The sequence below is a fragment of the Rousettus aegyptiacus genome, unplaced genomic scaffold (genome assembly GCF_014176215.1).
Source record: "Rousettus aegyptiacus isolate mRouAeg1 unplaced genomic scaffold, mRouAeg1.p scaffold_m13_p_4, whole genome shotgun sequence".
NCBI classification, from domain to species: domain Eukaryota; kingdom Metazoa; phylum Chordata; class Mammalia; order Chiroptera; family Pteropodidae; genus Rousettus; species Rousettus aegyptiacus.
In genome coordinates this window covers 50,223,057-50,247,879 of record NW_023416307.1, presented here as the reverse complement: position 1 = coordinate 50,247,879, position 24,823 = coordinate 50,223,057, and the positions used below count along the sequence as shown (strand labels likewise).

General features: G+C 34.6%; 1 protein-coding gene and 1 pseudogene across 2 annotated transcripts; one reads left to right on the top strand and one right to left on the bottom strand.

The window, feature by feature from the left end:
* Positions 1-2,098: 2,098 nt before the first annotated feature.
* RNF168 (ring finger protein 168) lies at positions 2,099-24,728 on the bottom strand. Of its 2 annotated transcripts, none has more exons than XM_016135260.2 (6): positions 16,812-16,859; positions 16,509-16,585; positions 14,257-14,436; positions 12,428-12,549; positions 7,785-7,866; positions 2,099-5,555 (listed from the first exon to the last, which is right to left on the bottom strand). In XM_016135260.2, the coding sequence occupies exons 1-6, from the start codon at positions 16,813-16,815 to the stop codon at positions 4,605-4,607; spliced, it is 1,416 nt and encodes a 471-aa protein (XP_015990746.2). In that variant the 5' UTR covers positions 16,816-16,859; the 3' UTR covers positions 2,099-4,604. The 2 variants fall into 2 exon arrangements, with proteins under 2 accessions (XP_015990746.2, XP_015990745.2); XM_016135259.2 differs by lacking the exon at positions 16,812-16,859 and adding an exon at positions 23,782-24,728 and having other exon boundaries at positions 2,325-5,555.
* LOC118602728 lies at positions 10,300-10,418 on the top strand (annotated as a pseudogene).
* Positions 24,729-24,823: the final 95 nt, after the last annotated feature.

Here is a 24,823-nt window from a genome sequence, read left to right as displayed (position 1 = left end):
TTAATAAGAGGTGCTAGAAGGGAATGGAAAAAGGGACAGCTTGGGTTTTTTTGATGTTCTTATTAGTGTTGTCCAAGGTCAGTCAGTCTAACCGAGTAAAAAAGATACCTCAAAACTTTTTATGGATGATCCCTCAAGTGAAAGAAAGCCTTGTGAACTGAACTAATTTCAGGAATAGAGCCTAATTGTGGCAGCCTGGGAGCACAAAAGCCAAGTTGAAGAGAAATGAAAATAAAATGTAAAGAGAAGGTTCCCCTCAGTTGAACTCAGGGTCTATGTTTCTCCAAGTCCAGCCAAGACAAGGTAAAGTATTCTGGGGGAGAAAAAATCAGATTCAAACTTTGAAGTCATGATTGTTTATTAAGATCTTTACACAAGAGTAAAATATTAATATAGTGGCTCAACTCCCCAATTTCTTTACTGTTTTTAGTGTTTTACATACTTTTACGCATATCAAATATATAGAACTAGTATAAGAATTTGAGGAAGCCAGTATTTCTGAAAATTGGTTTCCTCTGGGGCCAAGATCTCTTGTGATCTGGGAGCTATGACACTGGGGAACTTATGGGCAGAGGTATCTCGTAACACAGGGAGCTATGGACACATCTGGCAGGTGAGAGGTGAGTGGAGTTTTCATTAGTAGATGGAAGATAATTGCATTTATGCCACATCTGGAGACTTATGGGAGCACGAAACACTGAATGAAGCAAAACTAATGGAGTTGAGGGGACGGAGAACAGCCAGAGGGAAGGGACCATCACTTATTAAGGCTTTTTTGAGTCTGGGCCTGTGCCAGGTGCTCTATGTATATTACTTAATTCTTGATAACAACTCTATTGGTTATATTGATTTCCACTTACAAATAAAGTGAGGTAATGAAAGCTAACTAGCTCACCTAAGTTCATACAGGTAGAGACCAAGGGAATATTTTTCCTTCCTGCACTACATGTCCTTGTTTTGATCCAAAACTCATGCACAAATTACTAGTCCTATCAATTCCGAAATATTTGTGAACTAAGGAATCTAAAAGCCATTCTTAGGTCACAGGCCCCATATAAATAGGTGACCCATATGATGTAGTTTGCAGACCCCTGTTCCAGGACTTTTCAGTTAAGACCCTGGTATTAACAGGCTTCCTTCCTTTGACAGGTCTTGAACTTACTGCTTCAATAGCAAAGCCTGATGACAACTCTCTCTGCTTTTCAGAGGTTTTTAGCCTTTTAACATCTGCCCCGAGGAATTTCAAAACTGCAATTATTTTGATGAGAAAGCAGCCTAATGTTTGATGACCCTCAAGTATCCAGTACTGTCTCTCCAACTTCATGAAATGGCCAAGAGCTCCACCAGTTTCTGTTCACCTGCAGCTGATTCTCGTCCTGCATTCAGAATAGGCACGTGCTGCCAGCGAAAATGTGGTTGCAAACATCAGTTCACCTCTCGTCTCCCCTCTCTAGAATCTTAGCCCCTAAATTAGTCCTCATTGTTTCAGTAGCTCTATGATATGTTTAAATATAAAATTTTACATTTTTATCTGGCTTTTTCATTATTAGCAGGATTTTAGAAATGTTGCAATGCTATCTGGAAAGAGTAAGTTTGCTTTTCAAATAATTTTAAAATAGTACATTAAATTCAAATTAATTCACAAGACTATTTCCAAAAATTCACAATGCTATTTTTTTTTAATGCTGAGAAAACCTTCCTGAATTATGATTCTTAAAATTTAAAGGCAAAGGACCATCTAGTGGTGCAGGTTGAGATATATAAGCGTCCTTTATTTTACAATATTTTAAGAACATTTAAATTTTTTGACTAGATATATTATGATTGAAAATTCAAAAAGTATAAAAAGAAAAGTCATTCCTTCACTCCTATCTCACAGCCACCCAGTTTCTCTCCCTGCTAACATTTCTTCTCCTTCTAGACAAATTTTATGCAAATACATGTTTCCCTTTTTTGGACAAATTATATGCTAGTCTACATCTTGTATTTTTATTTAACCCTATTATCATTCTTTACATATCTGTAAAAGTGGTGGATTTTTAACTGCTATATAGTATTGCACTACACATTCATTTATTTAGTGTCTATTAATGTGACATTAAGGTTGTTTCTAAGTTTATTATTACAATGCCATATAAAAATGTTTTGTACATGTCATTCTACACACATGTGAAGATAGCTTTAAGTAAGTCCTAGAGGTAAAACTGCCAAGTTTACCTCCAAAGGGATTAAAATTTTTCTATTCATATCAAGTAAATTAAGAGTCTCTATTTCCCCACACTCTTGCCAAAAAAAAAAAAAAAAAAAAAACATAAATACATACACACACAGAAAAAGCACCTTTATCTTTACTAATCTGAAGGAAGGGTAGAAAAACATATGAGCATTAGTATAAGTGATATCAAGTATCTTTTCACATATTTAAGCCATTTATATTTCCTTCCCTGAAAACTCTCTCTTTGGGAGATAAACTTTTCTAATTTCCCTTTTGGGTTGTTAGCCTTTTTCTTAATGTATTGGCAGACACTTTTATAAAAAAAAATTAGCTCTTTGTAATGACTGCCTCTATTTCTTCCCCAGTTTGCCATATCTTCAAATTTTCCTTTATGGTAGTTTTTTTTTTTTTTAAATGCAGAATTTTTTTATTTTTATGTAATTTTTATTTTTTAAGTTGGGGTAAAATGTATAAGTCCCTTTTTATTTTTAATATTCCTCTGCAGTTTTAGTATTCCCTTAGAAATTAAATTCTCATATCTCTTTTACAAAAATGAGAGGAAAAAGTAGCAATACATTCTAATGACTATCACAAATCATTTATTATTTTTTAACAAAAAAGTACACATGGTAGGACTATCAGAAAGACTAATAGAGAAATTAAAATTTATCTTAAAACCAACTTTAGTAAGGAAGACTTCTTTACAAATGAGTGGTTAAATAATATAAATCCTAACTACATCACAATATGCCCCCAACCCCTTTTGGTCATGGACTATTCCAGAAAGATTCAATTATGTAACTTTATTTTGAGGCATTCCAACAATATCACCCCCCACCCCAAAATGTAAAATGAAATTGCTCTAGAAATATACTGGTTTGATGAGAAGACAGATTTTAGTTTATTTTACACAAATTTGGTTAATTTCGGACTATACTTCATTTCAGAACAATCATTACTCAGAGGGCAATTTTTATTTTTATTTTTGAAAGGGCAAACTAAATTTTAAATCACCATCAGAATTCTACGTACCCATAATTACTCAATCAACATTGAATAGATGCCACCAAGTATGCAAAGAGTAACAGAATTTCAGCTATAAAATTTGGAGGGGAAAAAAAAAATCTCAATATGTATTAAAATATCGACAAATTTAAGCTAGAATTAGCTCTAGGTCATTTTGTTGTGTTTTTATCTTAAAAGGATGGATAGCTAGACATCAGCAGAAATGCTGTTAAAACTGTGGTTTGCTCAATTATTCATATTAATGAAACTAAGATTAATAATCGCTAAGTTAAATTTCACAAAATGAAATCATTATCTCTGATAACTTTAAGGGGTAATATAGGGCAAAACCTAAGTATCATACTTTCTATTTCGTCCATAAACACAAAAGTCACTATCAATAAAAATGATAATATAAGGAAATAAACACATGGTTATTTATGTTTCAGGTTCTACAACACAGGAGTTTGTGACATAACTCTCCTACAGTAAATTCTAATTTTTTTCTGGGATAGCAGATTAATAGAAATTTAAATTTCCAAAATTTCAGGCAATTTAAGTAACTAATTTTGATTTTGACACCAGATACTATGCTGTGAAAAGCTGTAAAACCCCCATGTTTTTCTGTGGCTAGCAAAGAAAAAGATGCTTTGCCAAACTATACCTGCTACTCCACCCTGGACCATTTCTGATCACCCACTCAGTTCCAATGCTTCTAAATTAGCAGTCCACTGCATTTAGCCTCATCCCAACTCTTAACTCCTTTTACATCAAGCATCTAGTTTTCTTTCTGTCAATTGCTAATTTTCCAGAAAACTTTTTATGATTCCACATTGATCCTAACTCATTTTAAATAATAATAAAAAAATGCTATAATGCTTAATTAAAAAGATGGTAGTGTTATTTATGGAAGATGAATTTTAAGAGTTCTACAAGCACACAGTAAAGTAGCAAGAAAACTTAGATTTGAAACCTGAATCCCTTTACTATTTTGTATAGTATAATCTTGCTTTGCTTACCAGTCAGGACAAAACGATTAGTAAAGGCCATAAAACATGCATTTTGGGGGAAAATAAAATGGCACTTGAAGATTTCTTGAGAGTTAGCCCAGGCATTTTTATATCTATTGTCTGTAAGGATTGTCAAACTTGGCACATCAGTTATTAATAAAGGATTGGGACTTTTGCTTATCATTGAGTTTGGCAGAAACACACTTGTATATTCCATCCGGGTAACTGCAGTCCTTATAGTTACAGACAATGAGTGTGCCTACAGAGCAGAATTAATGAGAAATTTATAAAGATTCTATGATAAAGAGAGCTTCACAATCCAGCTTTACTATATTATAAAACACTCCCTTTACCTATGCATTCATTACTTTGTGTTATCTCTGAAACATCTGAAAAATACTTTTCTGTGACCTACTAGGCTGCAGGGAATGAGCACTTTTAGATAAGTTATAATTATCTCTAGATTTTGGCATCTTTCTTCTGTTAACATTAACTGACTGTTTCAACTGGTTCTTAAAAGAAGGCTGCCAATTTTCATTTTTCGAGCTTCTTTGAGGTCTTGAATGCTCTCTATCAGTTTGTCCTCTTAAGTTCCTATCTTTAGGATTCTTCCTCTGTCCATTTAGCAATTTATCTGGAGGTGAGGGTGTAGCACGTAACTGATATTCATCTGGAGATCCTTTTTGCCGGTTTGGCTTCTGTTGTTCTTTATCCACCTCTTTTTGAAGCTGTAATGCTAATAACCTATCCTGTTCTTCTTGTTTATGTCTCTCAAAAAGTAGATGTTCCAAGTCTAACAGTTTTTGGGTGAAGTTGATTTCTGTTTCCTCTTGGTCTGAGGAAGCTTTGGGGAACATTTTCCTTCTTTTTGCAGAAAAGCATGGATCCTTGGCTGCTTCAAATGATGATTCCTGGTTTTTTCTTTTGGAAATATCTTCTTTACTGATCAGTAGACGAGACTCTTCATTTTCTGTCTCAACAGTGTTATTTCCAATTATCTGTGTCATATCCGATATAGTACACCCACTCTCTGTTTTGCCATAAGGCTTAACTGCAGCTTCTTCGGAATAAGGAATGCTGGCTTTATGTCCCTCATGATTTATGACACATAACTCTTTATCATGATTGCTTGGTTTTATTTTGACTTCTCCTTCAAGGCACCATTCTATACCATTGGCACATAACTGAGGCATAGGTGACTCTATTGAAGACTTTGCACCTTGTTCTTGATTTTCAAGGCATATTTGTGGAGAAAGTGTTGGCATATCTTCCTCAATTTCTGTGTCTTGCCAGGTAAGACTCTTTATATCACTATTGTCAGTTTCCTGTAGAAAATAGAAAAATACTTGATTGAACCAGAAGTACATATCAAATCATAACATATAAGTCTCACATTGACACCACAGTTGAATCATCACTATTAGGTAGTTATTATTACTACTTATTAGGTATATTACTTCTTATTAGTATTTTAATTCTGTGTGCCCATTTAGATTAAGGAATTCCTTTATTATTACTCCCATGAAAACCTACAGATTAAAACCCACAAACTAGATTTTATATATGGCCAATAGCTGGCACTGTGACCTGACCTTTTTTTTTACCTTATAAACTTCCACTAGCCTAGGGGTTTTTAAACCTTTTTGAACCACAAACTCTCCCGCTTTGGGCATTTTTGTAAAGCTTATATTTTCTGAGAATAATATTTTTAAATATAAACATATAGGATCACAATTTATATTACAACACATTAAAATGTTAAAAGTTATGATGTAATGTGTATTAAGAAGATCTAGTGGCAAGTCTAATAACTTGTAATATTGAAATAGGGATGAATATAAATGATATTTCAAGAGATCTGCGACAAATGTAATATGATAAAAACCCATCCTTTCTGTTGGTGACAAAGTCACAGGTACTATTAAAAATACAATGGTTTGTTGTCTACATTCATAATTAAAGGGAATATTAAAATGAGAGATGAGCCGAAAGTAGGGATAAACATTTTCTTCTAAGTTCATATGTACTCCCTGAATTCTAACCATAAACTTCGGGTTGAGAACCCTAGCTTTACCTAGTATAATAATAATTCTCACTTATAAGTCTTAGGGAAGTCAAGAGCTAGGATTAGTTTTGACCATAGGAAAGCCTTAAGAAGAAAGTCTTCAATGAGAATTTGCCTTAGAACAAAAATTTCTCACTGCCAGAGACATTAAGTCTGTTCTTTTACCTTCATTGCTTTGCATTTATCATTCCTGATAGTGTTTATGAACCAATGAGGTTTGGATTAGACAAATTCTAGGTTGCTTACCTAGTTATGTTATGAATATGAAAAAACAGAGTAATGAAAATATCCCAGCCCTACAATGCCTCTACCATCAATTCTCAGTTCCCAGTATGAACCAGACTGTCTGAATTTAAATCCTCCCTCCATTACCCCTACCTTAAGAGACTTTGGGCAAGTCTCTTATCTGTGTGCCTCAGTTTTCTCAACTGAAAATGGACACAAGAGGGATACCTATATTATAGAGTTGGAGGTTGTGATAAAGATTTAAAGAAAATACATGTTATCTGGCACATAGTAAATGTCCATTAAATGTTAAATGCTGTTAAAATCACCTAGCTGAATCGAAAAAAAAATAGGAACCTGTGAGTAAAGAGTTAACAAAACTTCTGTGAAAGAAAAAGACCTTGGTATTAGCTCACCTTTCCTAGTTCTATTTACCTGGAAATCTGATAAAGGTAGAATGCCAACTGTGTTACTAGGCTACATAGCTTACGGTAAAAAGGACCCTTATTTGTGAACTGCGTCTGTACTAGGGGACTATGAGTGATCTATAAACACCAAGCAGGAAGTCAAAGGTTGGGGCTTCTGTATAAGTGACTTACAACTCTTTTGATTAGGTGTGTTTCTTACCAGGACTCCTGGAAGTTATAACCATGGATTGTTACAAGAAATGATTTTTATGGGGTATCGGGCTTCTAAGCCAGGGTGGTTACCGTAACATTCACCTGCATGGTATCATTTCCAGACCATCACTTAGGAGCTCTGCAGTGAAGACTCTTACTGAACAACATGCCTGATGTTGCCCTAATAAACAAAGCATGCTTTGTTTCTCATTCTATAATCTTTTAAGGGAAGCTGGTACTAGCAGTAGCCTGTTCAGTTTTGTGAGTCTGAAGGTCTAGATCAAGGATCCACAAACTATGTATGGCCCATGGACCACATTAAGCCTGCTGTTTTTTGTAAATAGTTTCACTGGAACAAAGAGAAGCTCACTTGTTTACATATTGTTAATGGATGCTTTCATATGACAACAGCATAACTGAATAGTTTTGACTGAGACTATATGGACTGCAAAGCTTAAAATATTTACTATCTGGCTCTTTAAAGAAAAAGTTTGCTGACTCCTAGTACAGGTAAGCTTAAGATGACTAAGAAGGGTGTCCCATTTACTACAGGGACTTAAACAAAAGTTAGTTACCTACGAATATTAGCAATCTATGGCATGAGTAAATGTGCCAAACTAAGAACATCTTTAGCATCCACATACCTTAGACATGGAGTTATTCTTGCCTTCTTGTACAACTTCAGACTGTGATGCTAACCCAAATTGAGATTTAGGTGACAAATACCTTTAAAAAAAAGTTTACCAAAGTTTGAATGCTTTGAAAGACAAGTGGTATGTACCCAATATAATAAAGCCACATTAGCTATTTATGCCAAAGGCTGTCTGGTTTGCTGCTTGGCTGATTTATCAGAAGGAGCATATTCTATTTCCTTGTCTCAGGTATTTTGGTCTAACTCCAGAGTGAAACTTAAAAGGCTGAGTATTGATATTTTAGCAAAAAAGCAGCAGAAAAGGAAGTCAAATCTAAACATTTCTTAATTCTCAAAAAAAAAGGTAGATAACATCAAAACAACTAAAACTGTACAGTCTTACCAAAAGTAATAAAAATGAGAAAGGATGTGTGTGTGTGTGTGTGTGTGTGTGTGTGTGTGTGTGTGTTTTCTTAATGCCAGAAAGTCTACATTTTTAATTTCTACTACGGAGGAAAAGTCTATGATTAGATTCTGTACCATTTTTGTACAGAGATTTTTGTTATATACACATTTTATATCAACTATCTGCTTAGAGACAAACAGACATAATCAACATACCAGCATAAGAGCATAATTCTAAAGTTCTAAGCATTGTTAATAGGCTGTTTGCCACCGAAAATATAAACTCTGTAATATAATGGAAAATGCTGTAAAGAAATAGGAAAAAGGTTACAAGAGGGTAGGCATATTTTTAAAACTGTGAAAAATCCAAACATGTAAACGATTATGCTTAAAAATGGCAGATATCTCCCAAAATGTTGGCTGTCTTTAAGTGGTGGTAACTTTGGGTGATTTTAAAAGAGAAGCTAGCTCTCTGATTTTTACAATCAGAGAAAAAATGAAAAATGTCTGATTGCAAATAATATATAAAAGTCCCACTGTATCCAAAGCACCAATTAGTATTTGGAACAATTAAATAAAATCTAGACAAAGATTTCATATAAAGACATGAATATCCCTTACGGATAAACTATAGTAAATAACCCACATATTTAGTTACATCAACCTAAAAACTCTGCAAACTTATGAGAACAAGAACCACCTTCTCAGTTAATAAAACAAGAGTCCAGGTTTAGTCTTTTTGCTTCCCAAAGTTGAAAAATCCCTTCTGCCAAAGTTACCAAGTATATTTGTACCAAGACAGAATTATTATAGTATTACTAGAGTTGTTTTGAAATGAATAAGCAGAGAACCAAATGTGATCAGATACTTACCCAACATAATCAATGAAAATTTATGAACTCTCTTGCATATTCTTTATAATAATCGAGTAATGTATGTACACATACTCATTCTAAAAAACTAAACAGAAATGTAGGAAATATGTCATCGCCCCTTTCCATTCCTATTTACTACCTCATATGTAACTAACTTATAAAATATATATATGGTTTCTATATAGTATACACTATCTTTTTAAAGCAATCATATTTTTCTGTGATTTCCTTTTCACTTACTTGTCTTAAAGATCTTTCTAAAGGAATATATATATCGGTCTACTTCCTGAAAAATAGGTTACAAGAGAATAGACACAAAATATGTGTTATGAATGACAATACATCATGGTTACAGGGAGAGAATACTGCCTGGGAAAGGGCGTGAGTGAACTTTTTGGAAATATTCTTTTATCTTAATCTGCAGAATGGTTTATACAAATGTAAAAACGTAAACAGTTAAGTACAATTAAGATTAGTGCATTTTCATGTCTGTTACATTTAAATAGTTTAAAATTTTAGATTATCATGAAAACTCTTATAGTAACCACCCTGTTTAAAGGGAGAAAAAAAATCATTGATTTTAAAATCACAAATGGGGCCTCCTCCTTGTCCCCTACCTTCAGAGATGACAACCATCAGGAATTATTTATCTCTTGCTTTAAAAAATAGTTTTACCACACACCTGTACTCCTAAACACCTTATCACTTAGTACTGCATGATTTTAAAACTTATGTATATGGAATCATACTATATGTACTCCTCCAACAACTTGTTTGCTTCACCTAGCATTTTCCTGAATCATATACATTTTCCTCAGCTAGAATTCATTTTCACTGCTGGATAATATTCTGTTCTTTTCTACTGTTGGAATATGGGTGCTTCTGGCTCTTTACTGTTACAAATACTGCTGCTGGGAACATTCCTGTACTTGTCTTCTGGGATTACTTTAGAGTAACTCCAGAATAACACGGCTTCAACCTTTTATACTGCTTCCAAGCTTATTAAATGCTGCTTAGAAAGTTTAATTTTTCCAATAGGGTGAGTATGAAATGTTACTTCACTGTAATTTTTTGTTGTTTTTATTTCAGTATAACTGACATATAACATTGTATTTGTTTCAGGTGTGCAATATAATGGTTCGGTATTTGTATATAATCAAAAATGACCTCACTGTAATTTTAACTTCCATAAAATTAAATAAAAGCCACAGTGCCTTTTAGAACTTAGTCTCTAAAATGTACAATGTCTTCTACAGTCATGCAACCCTGAATGTGCCCAATCTCATCCAATCTCGGAAGCTAAGCAAGGCTGGGCCTGGTTAGTACTTGAATGGGAGACCACATAGGAATACCAGGCGCTGTAGGTATTAAAAAATAAATAATAATAAAATAAAATGTACAATGTCCCTTCTAGTAATTATATTTGAATACTTAAATCCAGCCCATATTCAAGAGGAGGGAAACTGGGCTCTACCTTTTGAAGGGAAGAATATCAAAGAATTTGTAAACATTTTAAAAACATCAAAGCTAACTAGCATAAAGGTTCCATAAACCGTGGTATGTTTCTAAGCTATCTATTATGTTACCTCAATCATTTTGTCTGTTTATCCCTGTACAAATACCATAAATATTTGCTCATTACAAATTTGAAGCCATAAAAAAGAATGAAATCTTGCCATGTGCAACAACAAATGGACCTCAAGGGCACTTTGCTAAGTGAAATAAGTCAGAGAGAGAAAAACAAATACCATATGATCTCTTAGCATGTTTCTTAGGTTCATTCACATTACGGCATGTATCAGTCTCATTCCTTTTAATGTTCCATTGTATGGATATGGATATACATTTTATTTATCTATATGCATCCCTCAATGACCATTTAAGAGCTTTTTCTACCTTTTGGCTATTTGAAGTCCTGACGCAAACATCTGCATACAAAGTATTTGAACATCTGATTTCAATTCTTTTGGGTATAGACTTAGGAGTGGAATTGCTGGGTCATATGGTAATTCTGTTTAACTTTCTGAGAACTGCCAGACTGTTTCTACAGCAGCCATACTATTTTATATTCCTACCAGCAATGTACAAGATTCCATATTTTCCACATCCTTGCCAACACTTATTTTCCCTCTTAAAAATTTTTTTGGATTATAGACATCCGAGTAGGTGTGAAGTGGTATCTAATGACTAATGATATTGAGCATCTTTTTATGTGCTTACTGGCCATTTGTACATCTTTGGAGAAATTCTATTGAAGTCCTTTGTCTATTTTTAAATTGAGTTGTTTGTCTTTTGTTGTCGAGTTATATAAGAATTCTTTATATATCCTAAAGACGACCTTATCTGTTTTTAACTTCGTTTTAATTTTAAACCACCGGTTTCTCAATTTCTTCAATTTCTGCTTTTAAATTCATCAGTTTATTAAAATTAATTATTTTTATTAGATCTGTTGTATTTCTAGTAACTTATTTTTATGTATTTAAAAATATATTTAGATACATGAAAAGTTATGACAGTTATATCCTTTAAGCAAAATGTAACATTATCCAATATCTCTGCTTTTCTCCTTTTATTGGTTTTTCTCTTGATTCTACTTGGTGTAATATCAGCTTTAACAATATTGATATTGCCATATCTATTTTTCTTTTAATAGCAACCACTTCATTTAACTACCCACACCCCAAATTAAAGTCTCCCCGTCCCAAATTTCCACCATCCTAAATCCAAAATTTCTATACGATCTGGAAGGAGACAAATTACCTGCACATATTTATCCAGTTACAACCAAAAGCCCTTGCATGTTTTTGAAGTCTAGATTGTGGTTTATAAACTTTTCCAATGATGAATTACAATAGGAACACTTATATCCTCATAAAGGCATCAACTCTACCTGGTGCTAGAGGGGTATTGTGGGAAAGCTAAATCATCACTTCACCGTTCACTACCTGGCTCATGCTTTTGTACAGTAGAGAAAAAATGTAATGCATAAACTGGGAAAAATAAGATGGAAGAATGACCTACATGCCAAATTGTAAACTCCTTTAATGAGAATGACCTTATGTGGGACTAGCATTTCTCACCTGAAACTAAATCAAGAGAAAAAGAAATCTAACTGGTTAATTTTGAGAAAATGGGTACATGGAAATCCTGAGCAAGGAAAATAAAAAGACTATATATTTCTCTTTGTGCTAGCCAGGAATCTAAGCTATGTGAGGAGCTTTCTTATTTTCACTTAACATCAATCTCAGACTATCTCAGACTCTTTCATGCAGACTTTATGAAATAAGTTTTGAAAGTCAGTGGACTATATGAACAAAAAACACTGGCATACAGTAGGTGGTCAATAAATAACTGATAAATAGCTATGTTCACTTACTTTTGAATATCTCCCGTATTAATTTGTTTGTTCTTACTTTTCTTTTGCGACTTGGTAGTGACTGGATTAGATTTTCTGGAATTCACAGGAGAAGCCAAGACACTTCCCTCACAGAAATTATTCTTTAACAACAGAAAAAGCATAAAAGACATTATTAAAAAGAATTTTAAAATTAAGCTATTAATTTGACTAATTCAGAATCCACAACAGAATTTCTCAGGAATTATGATATTTAAATTCTATACGTTCTCTGAATAATACTGACTGTACAAAAAATTAGTATAAACTAATTAGTATAAAATTAGTATAAAAGATTACATCCATCCAAATTGGTCTAAATTTAACTGCATTTTTACTCTATATTGTGGAGCACAAAAGGCACGATGATACTAATCTTATCTGATAATCTGTTAATTTTTTCTAATGAATAATTTCATATTAACTACCTTAATCTATAGGAAAAAATTCGAAGAGCTGTAAATACACCTGTAATAAAAGTTTTATTTAAAAATAATTTAATTTTTTACATAAATACCATGAATATTTATTTGCTGTACAGCCTCATAAGTTTCCTATGATACTATTGGAAGAATGAACATAAATGGCAGTGGTAGGCAATTGGTCTTGGACTACCAATCTTTCACAAGTAAACTGAAAATTATTCTAAAATATCGATAGATCTACTCTTATAATCCTATGTGAAACAAGGATTAGAATAGACTCTTCGAAGACAGGTAAAGAGTTTCCTCTTTGATATATTTTCTTTCTTATCTCATTTATTATTCTAGTGACCAATGTCTTATTTAATTTCCTATGATAGATCTTTATAAAGCTATTTAAATTAAAAAATACATAAAAAAATGGCATACAATCTAAAACTTGGGTATAATATGATGAAAGGTATATTATTATGAAAGGCCTCTCATAAATGAAAACAGAAATCCCAATTCAAGGTATACTTCATTTTAGCAAGTATATTTTAAGGTATTTATTCTGTTCAAAAGCAGAGGAATTGTTTCTAGAGGCTCTCAAACCTGAATGCACATCAAAATTCCATAGATACCTCTGGGAATGGTATTCCCTAAATCCATCCCCAAAGACTCTCAGTGGATTTAGAACAGGTATGGGAGTTTGTATTTTAAAAGAATCCCAGATGATTCTGCCAGGTTCTTTCAAATCGCTGGGTCTCACTGTATTCTTTGGTCTTAAAGTATCTGTTTTATCATTCTTTCTTTTATTTATTTTCCACTAGGCAGTAATTTAACTACGGCAAGATAATAAAATCCAGGTTTAACATATTAAGAATTTAATATGCTTCATTTTCTAAAAATGATTTGCACACATCCACATAATAGAATATTATGCAACTCTTAAAAAGAATTAGATTATATGCAGTAATACAAAAAATCTCCAAGATGTGTCACGTGAAAAAAGTCAAGGAAAAAAGTGTGATGGATAAATCCTTTTTAGGTAAATAAGACAGAAGAAACAGTTAACAGTGATAATCTTTAGGGAAAGAGACTGATAAAATGGAACAGAGTAGGAGGGAAGAGATGGGAGGAGGGAAAGGGAAACTTTCATTTTTCACTGAAAAGCTTTCCTATATAATTTGAATTTACTAACAACACATAAAAAAGTTTTTAAAGTATACTTGGATTAGAGAAAATATGTAACAATAAGCAAAAACTGCAAACATATGTTAAAGAGTTTTAAGTAAAGCAAATTTGTCGAAAACAGCTTGGAGTCATGGTGAACACTTCTTCAAACCTGAAAACGACAGTCAAAGCACTAGGAATGTTATTACTTCAAAGTTCTCTCCTAAAACTTACAATATTAATGCTTAGCCTTCTTGCCAATTCTTCATCACTTTTCAGCTGTTCTTCCATCTCTCTTCTCCTTTTTTCAGCCTGTCTTTTTTCTTCCTCTTCTTCCTCTGCCAATAATTTCTGTATGTATTCTTCACTGGCTTTGTTTTCTTCTTCTTCATTGGCTCGTCGCTCTGCTTCTACCTTAAAAATGATTAACAGAGAACAATCCTCCTCTGAACTTTTAGTATATTTGCAATATTTAAGAATAGTAAAAGTAAAAAAATAAATAAACAATATGACAGAAATAAAAATCTCAAATGATGTATAAATCCAGAGAGGCGAATTCCTACCAAATAGTTCAAGAAGTCTCTTTTAGGAAGCCGTTCCCAGTAAGCCCAATGAAACCTTAATCAAACCCTCATCCATCCTCGTCTCAGTTCTTATCACCATTTCTACTGCACTGTTACACATTTATGGACATGTTTCTAGGTAATACTTTTCCTCAGTTAAAAGAATACCATGTGTTGACTTAGGCCTAGGTTCCTGAACCAAACCCTACCAAAGGGTATATAATGGTAAAAAATGACTTGGACTAATAAGGACATATCCTTGAAGTTGAGATGAATCCCCAACACAGTGGGCAGGAGTACTGTGGTTGCTTTAGAAACCATGATGGTTATTTTATGATTTATAAATGAAAACTGACACAGAGAAGCAAATAACTTCTTCAGATCAGTAAATGGCAGAGTGAAGGCTCAAACACTGATTCTAGGATCTAAGGCCATGCTTAAGGTCATTTAAGCTATACTTGCTGAAAAAAATATGAACCACTTTAGAATTCCAAAGGATATGATGCAAGTACTTGATCCAATCCAATGAAAAAACTGAGGTTCAGTACTGTGCAGCCATCTTGCTATTAGCCTGAAGATAAAAAGTTAGCAAAGATTTGGAGCTAAAGCTCTGAATGAATCCTTATCTCAGCACATTATTGTAAGGATTAAACTATTCCTTTAAGAACCTTACTTAAGAACACTGCTTAAACAACTATCATAATTTATTATCTGTTAGTTTTCTAGACCTGCATGTTCCAATACAGTAGCCAATAACTACATATGGCTGGCTATTGAGCACCTGAAATGTGACTAGACCAAAGCGATATGTATTATAAGTACAAAAGATTGTGAAGACTAAGTAAGCAAAAACAGTGTAATCGCTTCTCGGCCTTTTGGCTAAGATCATGTGCAAAAACAGTGTAAAAATCTTATGATTAATTTTTACATATAACTATATGCCTAACTATAAGTTCTATAATTATACAGTTAATATATAATTTCATATGCTTTCTATATTGATAACATAATAAAGTGTTTTCAATATAATGGGTCAAATAAAATATAAATTAAAATTAATTTCATCTGTTTTTTATGGAAACAAATTTTTTTTAAATTTAAATTCTATGTAAGCTCATATTGCCTTTCTGTTGGACCATACTGCTTGCTCTACACTAAGCAGGAGGGGAGGGGGATAATAAGGTTCCCCTAGTACTAGTGAAGTTCAGACTTCACTGTAAGCACTACTCCGTCTCTTCCTATCTGGGTAATTCACAATTAGCTCTGTTTTATACTTTCCTCATCTTAACTCATTGCTGTGTCCCCAATATTCATATGCTGAAGCTCTAATCCCCATGTGATAATATCTGGAGGTGGGTCCTTTGAGAAGTCAATTGGGTCATGTCTTCATGAAAGTGACGAGTACCCATATACTATATAAGACATGAGAGATGATCCTTGATCCATCTCTCTCTTTCTCTGCCATGTAAGGATAGAGGGAGAAGGCGGCTGTTTACAAGCCAGGAAGGAGGCCCTCACCCAATATCGGATCTGCTAGTATCTTGGATTTTGGACTTTCCAGCCTCCAGAACTGTGAGAAATAAATGTTTTGTCATTCAAGTCCCAAGTCTACGGTATTTTTGCTATAGCAGCCCTAATGGACTGAAGCACCCACAATCTACCAATTTTACCAACCTTTAAGCTGAAATCTTCAGGATAATGAAAAAAATCTTCATACTTAAATACTTAACTATCATATAATAGTATCAATTATGTATAATTTAAAGCTAGTTTGTAACTATCTTGAACATACGTAAAAAATAGAACCTTTATAAAGTACAATTACTTACCTTTCTATAATTTATATAAGCACATAAAACTACATGTAAAATCTGAAACTGAAAACACAGCAGAGAATTTTTCCAAAAAATAACTAGCTCCTACCTTGCTAATCTCCTCTTCATATTCTCTTCTTAATTCCCCAGGTTTACTTAACAGACGAATTGGCTGATAGTCATCAACTGTTTCAGAAAAAGAAAGAAAATAATATAACAGGCATCACAGAATTTTATGGCTAGCTTTGGTAGTCTACTAAAACTATATTAATATAAAATGCAAAATTAAAGTAAAATGTACAATTATTGACTATAGCAGTATCTTTTTTTAATGAACTGAAAAAATTATTAAAATTTTTCCCCCGTCTACCTCCCTCATTCTCCCCTCCCCTACCCTCTGGTAACCACTAACCCATTGTCCATGTCCTTGAGTCTCTGTTTGTTAGTCCTGTTCATTTGTTGCTTTTAGGTTTATATCTCACATATAAGTGATATGTGATTTTCGACTTTTTCTATCCGGCTTATTTCACTTAGAATGTTTATTTCAAGGTCTATCCATGTTGTAGCAAATAGCAGTATTTCATCTCTTCTTATGGCTGAGTAATATTCCATTGTATGTATGTACCAAAGCTTCCTTAGCCAATCATCTATTGTAGGACACTTCAGTTGCTTCCATGTCCTGGCCACTGTGAAGAATGCCGCTCTGAACATCAGTGTGCAAATATTTTTTCAGATATGAGTTTTCAAGTCTTTGGGGTAAATACCCAGGAGAGGGATTGCTGAATCATATGGTAGGTCAATTCTTAGTTTTTTGAGGATCCTCCATACTGTTTTCCATTGTGGCTGTCCCACCAGCAGTGTATGAGGGTTCCGATTTCTCCACATCCTCTCCAGCATGTTTATTACTTATCCTGTTGATTATAGCTATTCTAACAGGTGTGAGATGGTATTTCATTGTGGTTTTGATTTGCATTTCCCTAACAGCTAGCAATGGTGAGCATCTTTTCATATATCTGTTGGCCATTTGTATGTCCTCTAGGGAGAAGTGTCCATTTGGGCCCTCTGCCTATTTTTTGATTGGATCGTTTTTTTGTTGTTTTTCAGTCGTATGAGTTCTTTGTATATTTTGGATATTAGGCCCTTATCAGAGGCATTGCTTGCAAATATATTTTCCCATTCGGATGGTTGTCTCTTTACCTTGTTGATGGTTTCTTTTGCTGCACAGATGCTTTTTAGTTTGATGTAGTCCCATTCATTTATTTTTGCTTTTACTTCCCCCTTGCCTTTGAGGTCAAATTCATAAAATCCTCTTTAAGCCCAAGGTCCTTGAGTTTAGTTCCTATATTTTCTTCTATGCATTTTATTGTTTCAGGTCTTATATTCAGGTCCTTAATCCATTTTGAGTTAATTTTGGTGTGTGGTGACAGACAACAATCTAGTTTCATTCTTTTGCAGTTGGCTTTCCAGTTTTCCCAGCACCATTTATTGAAGAGGCTTTCCTTTCTCCACTGTATGTTTTTGGCTTCTTTGTCAAAAACTATTTGTCCATATAAATATAGGTTTAGTTCTGGACTCTTCATTCTGTTCCACTGGTCCATGTGTCTGTTTTGCTGCCAATACCATGCCATTTTGATTACTGTTGCTTTGTAGTATAATTTGAAGTCGGGCAGAGTGATGCCTCTTTGTTCTTTTTTTCTCAGGATGGCTTTGGCAATTCCAGGTCTTTTGTGCTCCATACAAATCTGATGATTTTTGTTCTATTTTTTTTTTTTTAAATACCAATGGGATTTTGATGGGGATTGCATTAAATCTGTGTAATAGCAATATCTTTTTTATGGAATTCCATTTTGAAAGAAAAGCCAGAGGTCTAGTTAGAAATAATACATGAAAATATATACTTGGCTTTCTCTAGAATCTATTAAAACAATAGTAAAGGAATTAAAAAAAAAAAAAGTAATCCTACAACAGCAAAGATTTTAGGAGAAGAGACACTCAGTAAACAAGAAACTAACAAATTTCTAGAAAATGGGAAGCCCATGTAAGAGAGGTGAATGGTGCAGCAGAATCAAGGAAAATGTAGCCCTTGGAAGGGAAGGCTACAGTGGGAGTGGGAGGGATCTGTTCCATATATCTGCTCACAAACATAAGGCAGAATACAGTTCTGAGTAAGTTAAGTGTCCAACATAGAACTCATAAACTGTTAAATTAGAATACTTGGTTAGTGGGTGTTTCTTCCTGGAAATATAAGTGCACATTCAAAAGTTATTTTTTTAAAGAAATTGAATTGTTTGGATAGACCCAGCTCAGCCAATATAAGAGGAAGTGATCCAGAGTAAAAGCCTTCTGAAATCTGGCAGTTAGGGGTGGCAAAACATAATGGCTAGTTTCTATCTGCTTTACTTTTAACAATATCTGCCAGTCACCAACACCTCCATGTACAGAGCTTTTTTCTACAGCCTCATTTTTAAATATGAAAGCAAAACCAAGGATCACCAGATGTTTGAAATAAATCTACAGGATTAAAGAGAAACACTAAGCTATACAAAGAGTGGGGGGAAATCACCCTGGAGTTAAATTCAGAAAAAGGGACACAACTGCCTATACAAAGGGGCAGCTGTTACTCAATTCCAGGTGACTACTGCTATCAGAAAACTTAGGTCTGTCACCGCCATATTTTTTTTTTCAAGACAATCCAGAAATCCATATTTTAATGTAAAATCTCCCAGTTTTAAAGGCTGGCACTAAAGGAGTCACAGAAAACATGTCTGCAGGCCTTATAAGGCCTATATGCCAACGGTTTGCAAATTCTGCAATAGAGGAACTAAAAACCGTGATGTCATTCTGTAACAAGAAGGGCTAAAGTATGCTAAGTTCTTATCTATTTGAGCCACTGAAGATCCATTTGAGACAAAATACAGTGGAAAATACAGGAGAGAGAAATGTAAGAAAATATAGGCAGGGCTAGGCTGAAAACCTGGAGGGATAGCACTTCTATGGTAGAACTTCTAAAAAAAAAAAAAAAAGGGCAAAGCATGTGCAGAGAGGTCTAATATCAGGTGTTATAGCTTCAGGGTTCGCTAATTTTTCCTGTATAGGGTAAGATAATAAACACTTTGTTTTGTAGGCTCTGTAGTCTCTGTTGCCATCGCTCAACTGTGCCATTGTCACACAAAAGCAAGTCATGGACACAGATGAATGAGTGTAGTGCCTGTTTTCCAACAAAACTTCATTTACAAAAAAAAAAAAAAAAGACGTGGGCCAAATTTGGCCTGTGGACCACACAGTTTGCCAGCCCCTGGCTTAAAATATTTCTAACTACTAAAGTTCTCAAGTGAAATTCCATGTATGTGTGTGTGTGTCCAGTGGTGGAAGTGGGGGTTAAATAGTAAATGACTGTAGAAACTGTAAAGGGAAGATTTTAAGTTTCTTTTTATTATTAACAAAGCTCACTTAATAAAGAAATAAAAGTAGCCAAGACATTAAGAAAATAAAAAGACAACCCAGGAATGGGATAAAAATATTTGCAAATCATACATTTGATATGAGATTAACACCAAGAATATATAAGGAACACCAAAAACTCAATACAAAAAAACATCAACCACCCAATTAAGAAAACAGGGAAAGGACTTAAATAGACATTTCTCTAAAAAGATATACAAATAGTCAACAAGCACATGAAAAGACGCTCAATGTCACTAGTTATTATGGAAATACAAATCAAAACCACAGAAACCACTTCATACACTTTAGGTTAGCTATTAAAAAACAAAAAACAAAAACAAAATAAGTGTTGGCAAGGACTTGTAGAAATTGAAATCCTTATATATTGTTAGTGGGGATGTAAAATGGTACAGCCACTATGAAAGCAATGTGGCAGTTGCTCAAAAATTAAAGAATTCCCATACGATCCAGAATTTCTTTTAGCTAGGTACACACCCAAAGGAGTTGAAAGTAGTAACTCATACAGATAATTGTACACCAATGTTCATAGAAGCATTATTCACAGTAACCAAAAGGTGGAAGTAACCCAAGTACTCATCGACAAATGGATGAACAAAATGTGGTAAATACATACAATGGGATATTATAGTCATAAAAAGGATTGAAATTCTGACACATGGACGAACCTTGAAAACATTATGCTAAGTAAAATAAACCAGATAGAGAAGGACAAATACCTATTATGATTCTACTTATATGGGATACTCAGAGTAGTCGCATTTGACAGAAAGCAGAATTGGTGGTTGCCAGGGGTTGGAGGGAAGGGAAATTGAGGAATTATTGTTTAATGGATAGAGGTTCAATTGCAGAAGATGAAAAAGTAACAGATAGTTAAAAAAAGAGATTATAATCTGTGAGGTCAACCAAACATTTCCTCACTTTAAAACAAAACAAAACAAAAACAATAAAACCTAACTTGAACTTGAATTAAGCTATTTATAAAATTATTCTTCCATCCCTTGGTTCCAGGATGCCCCACGGATACCAAAAAATCCAAAGAAGTTTAAATTCCCTATACAAATTGGTATAGAGATCAATGCATACAGCCAGCTCTCTGCATCCAGACTCCCAACCACGGACTGAAAACAGTACAGGTATTATTGAAAAAAATCCACATATAAGTGGACCCATGCATTTCAAACACATATTGTTCAAGGGTCAACAGTATATTGTTGCTGGAATTAGAAAATACAACCACTTTAGAAAATTATCTGTTAGCTTCTTACACAACCAAACATATACCTACTCTATGACTGAGCAATTACACTCCTAAATACCTAAGAAAAAATGAAAACATATGACCACAGAAAAACATGTGGTCTTTACAGCAATTTTATTCATAATAACCAAAAGATGGAAACTGCTGAGGTGCCATCAAAGAGAACAGCCAACAAAGTATAATATAATCAACCAGTAGAAAGATACTTAAAAACAAAAAGAAACAAACTAGTAATACCCACAACATAAGGATCAATCTCAAACTTTATACTTAGTAAAAAAAACTCACACAAAAGAATACCCACTGCATGATCACTGTTATGGTTTGAATGTGGAAGTCCTGACCCCCTGCAGTTAGAAACGTGACCTTATTTGGAAACAGGGCTGTTGTAGATTTAATTAAGTTGGGTTCATACTCGAATAGGGTGGGCCCTAAATCCAGTATTACTAGTGTCCTTATAAGAAAGGCAAGAAAAACAGAGAATAGATGGCCATGTAAAGACACACACAGGGAGAAGGCCATGTGACTATGGAGGCAGAGACTGCAGTTATGCAGCTGCAAGGCAAGGAACTCCATGGACTGTCAACAAGAGAAAGGGGTGGTACAGATCCTTCCCTAAAGCCTTCAAGAGAACATGTCCTGCTGACACCTTGTTTTTAGACTTGTAGACTCAAGAAGTGTGAGAAAATAATTTTGTTATTTTAAGGCACCTAGTTTGTGGTACTCTATTATGGCAACCCTAAGAATCTCATAGAATTCCATTTATATGAAGGTCTACAACAAGCAAAACATCTACAGTGGGAGGAAAAAAAAAAGTTATTGACTTTGGCAGGGAGTGGGGATAGAGATCAACTAGAAGGGACATGAGGGAACTTTCGGGGGTGACGTTCTGTATTATAGGGGCTTATAATACAAAGGTTATACATATGTGAACACTCAGTGAAGGTACAAGTAAGATTTGTGCATCTCATATGTAAAATCTTACACTCAAAGAAAAAATTATAAGCTAATATGTATACTTATATATTTAAGGGGAAGCGAAGTAATTAAAAAAATAAGACTAATGGATGGATGAAAATATATGCAACACATCAAGTATGTCAATTGTTATTGTTTAATGGGTACAGAATTTCAGTTTGGCAAGATGAAAGATTCTGAAGATGGATGGTGGTCATGGTTGCACACCAATGTGAATGTATTTAATGCAACTGAACTGTACACTTAAAAATTGTTAAAACTGTAAATTTGTTATGTAAACTTTGCCAAAATTAAACAAAACAGGCTAAAATGCCACTTCATGCCCCAAAGGATGGCTATGAAAAAAATAAAAACAGAAAATAAAAAGTGGAGAAAGTGGAATCATTATACATTGCTGTAGACAATGTAAAATGATGCAGCCCTGGAGAAGTTTGGCAGTTCCTCAAAATGCTAAACAAGGAATTATCATATGACCCAGCAATTCTGAACTGAAAATACATTCAAACAAATACTTGTACATGAATGTTCATATCAGCACTATTCAAATAGCCAAAAGGTGGAAACAACCCAAATGTCCACCAGTGGATGAAGGGACAAATAAAATATACCCATAATATAGAATATTACTCAGCCCTAAAAAGGAGTAAAGTACTGACACATGCTGCAATGCACATGAACCTTGGAAACATACTAAGTGAAAACCAGACACAACAGATCACATATAGTATATGAACACACATATGAAATATCTAGAATAACCAAATTCATGGAGACAGAAAGTAGATTAGAAAGGATGGGGAGAAAACATGGAGTCAATGCTTAATGGTTAAAAAAAATTGGGGGCTTTGAAAAAGTTTTGGAAACAGCTGGTGGTGAAGTTTGCACAACATTGTGAATGTAATTAATACCACTGAATTGTACACTTAAAAATGGTTAAAATGGTAAATTTTATGTTATATGTCTTATACCACAATTTTGCAAAAATAATGTAAAATACCAAAACCACTGAACTGTATCCTTTAACTGCATCAATTTTATGTGCATATCTCAATAAAAGCAGTTTTAACAAAAGGTAACTACTGTTAAAAACATGATTAAAATAGCAAATTTTGTTATATATACTTACCACAATAAAAATAATTCCAACAAAAAAAGGCAAGTACACCAGAGCAGACACCACATTTAAGACAAGAAACACTGTGTGGCTTATTGGCATGGCCTCTTGATCACATAAGTGATCAAGGTGCTGGAGTCAACTGATTTATTTAGCTGTTCTGTCCACACTATGGAGGAGTTTGAATAAAAATTGACGTAAGGAGAGGGAATTGGTCCCAGAAACCTAGTTTAGGCTCCTTGCATGCTTAAGATGCAGATGTATAAGTTAGAGAAAGTAACTGAAAGAAGAAATATCGACACAGGAATCCAGCGGTTTCCTTATTTCTGCTGTTGCTGTACTACCACTACAGCTTATCTTTTCATAAGAATGAAAGCTCTCTATGCAGGCAATTTTTTTTTCCTTCTACGTTTTAACCCAACAAACACCAACTTAACATCTCCGTGAATAATTTGGGCAAATACTAGTCGGGCTTTCTTTTTTATCCTTTTTAAAATGGATTAGCAGTGATTCATTTTTTAATGGATTTTGTTTTTTTAGCCATCAAAGACTTTAGGTTTTACTCACCGATTTCTTCTGATTCTAGCCCCGAGACTCTAAGCTTGCATTCCTTTGGATAGTGTTTTTGAATTATCTCCCACAGCTCTCTATTAACAAGAGAATTTCTTCGAGTATGGTACCGGGTCCACGAAGAGACGCGGCGGCGACAGAAGGGACAGCATAAATTCGCCTTTTCGACAGTCGATCGGAAGCATGCATTACAGAGCGTGTGATTACAAGGCAGTGTTACGGGCTCGATCAGGATTTCCACGCAGATCCCGCACTGGCATTCCGATAAGGAAGGGATGGCGTCTTTAGGTACAGCCATTTTAATATGCTAAAAAAGGCATATTCAATATCATCACCCGAAAGACAGAATAGTATTTCCGGCCCATCTACGGAAAAAGCAAATTAACAGTTTGTGTTCAAATATTATGCTCAGCAGCGTATCAGACAGAATTCAGAGACTGGAAGCATCAAACACGTCTTGAAGCAAAAGGAACTCTGCGGGCCAGGTAAAGAGTACTATCCCGGAAGGTGATGTAATTTGTCCATGTTTAGGACAAACGTAGGGTAGGAAAATAAATGAATGTTTCTGTAGGTAGATCTTAGCTGTTCCGAGGCAATAACATGACTGTTTTGGCAGTGCGGACGGTGGGCTTCAGCTCTCTGGCGCGGGGTATGCGCCAAGTTCCCCTCCTCCCTCTCACCAGATGAGGATGCTCCCGTGGCTGCGGGCAGAAGCCCGAGGCTGCCAAGGTGAGCAGCCTCGGGACCACGGCTCGAGGAAGGACACTACTTCCGCTCGGACGCCTGGCTTCCGGAAGACTTCCGTTTTACCGTTGCTGTGGCAGCAGCGCAGAACCCCTGTGTTCCCTTCGGTCGTCTCGCGCCACGCTGTTTCCTGGTGCCGTGAGGTCGCTCCCCACTTCTCTGGGGTCAGCCAGAAAGCTAATCTTTTTTGTGGTGCCGCAGCAATCAGACATCCACTACTGACGTCACAATTACCCGCCAAAACGGCCCCGCCCTCCCAGAGAACCGCCCAAAGGCAGAGACCAATAACATTCGG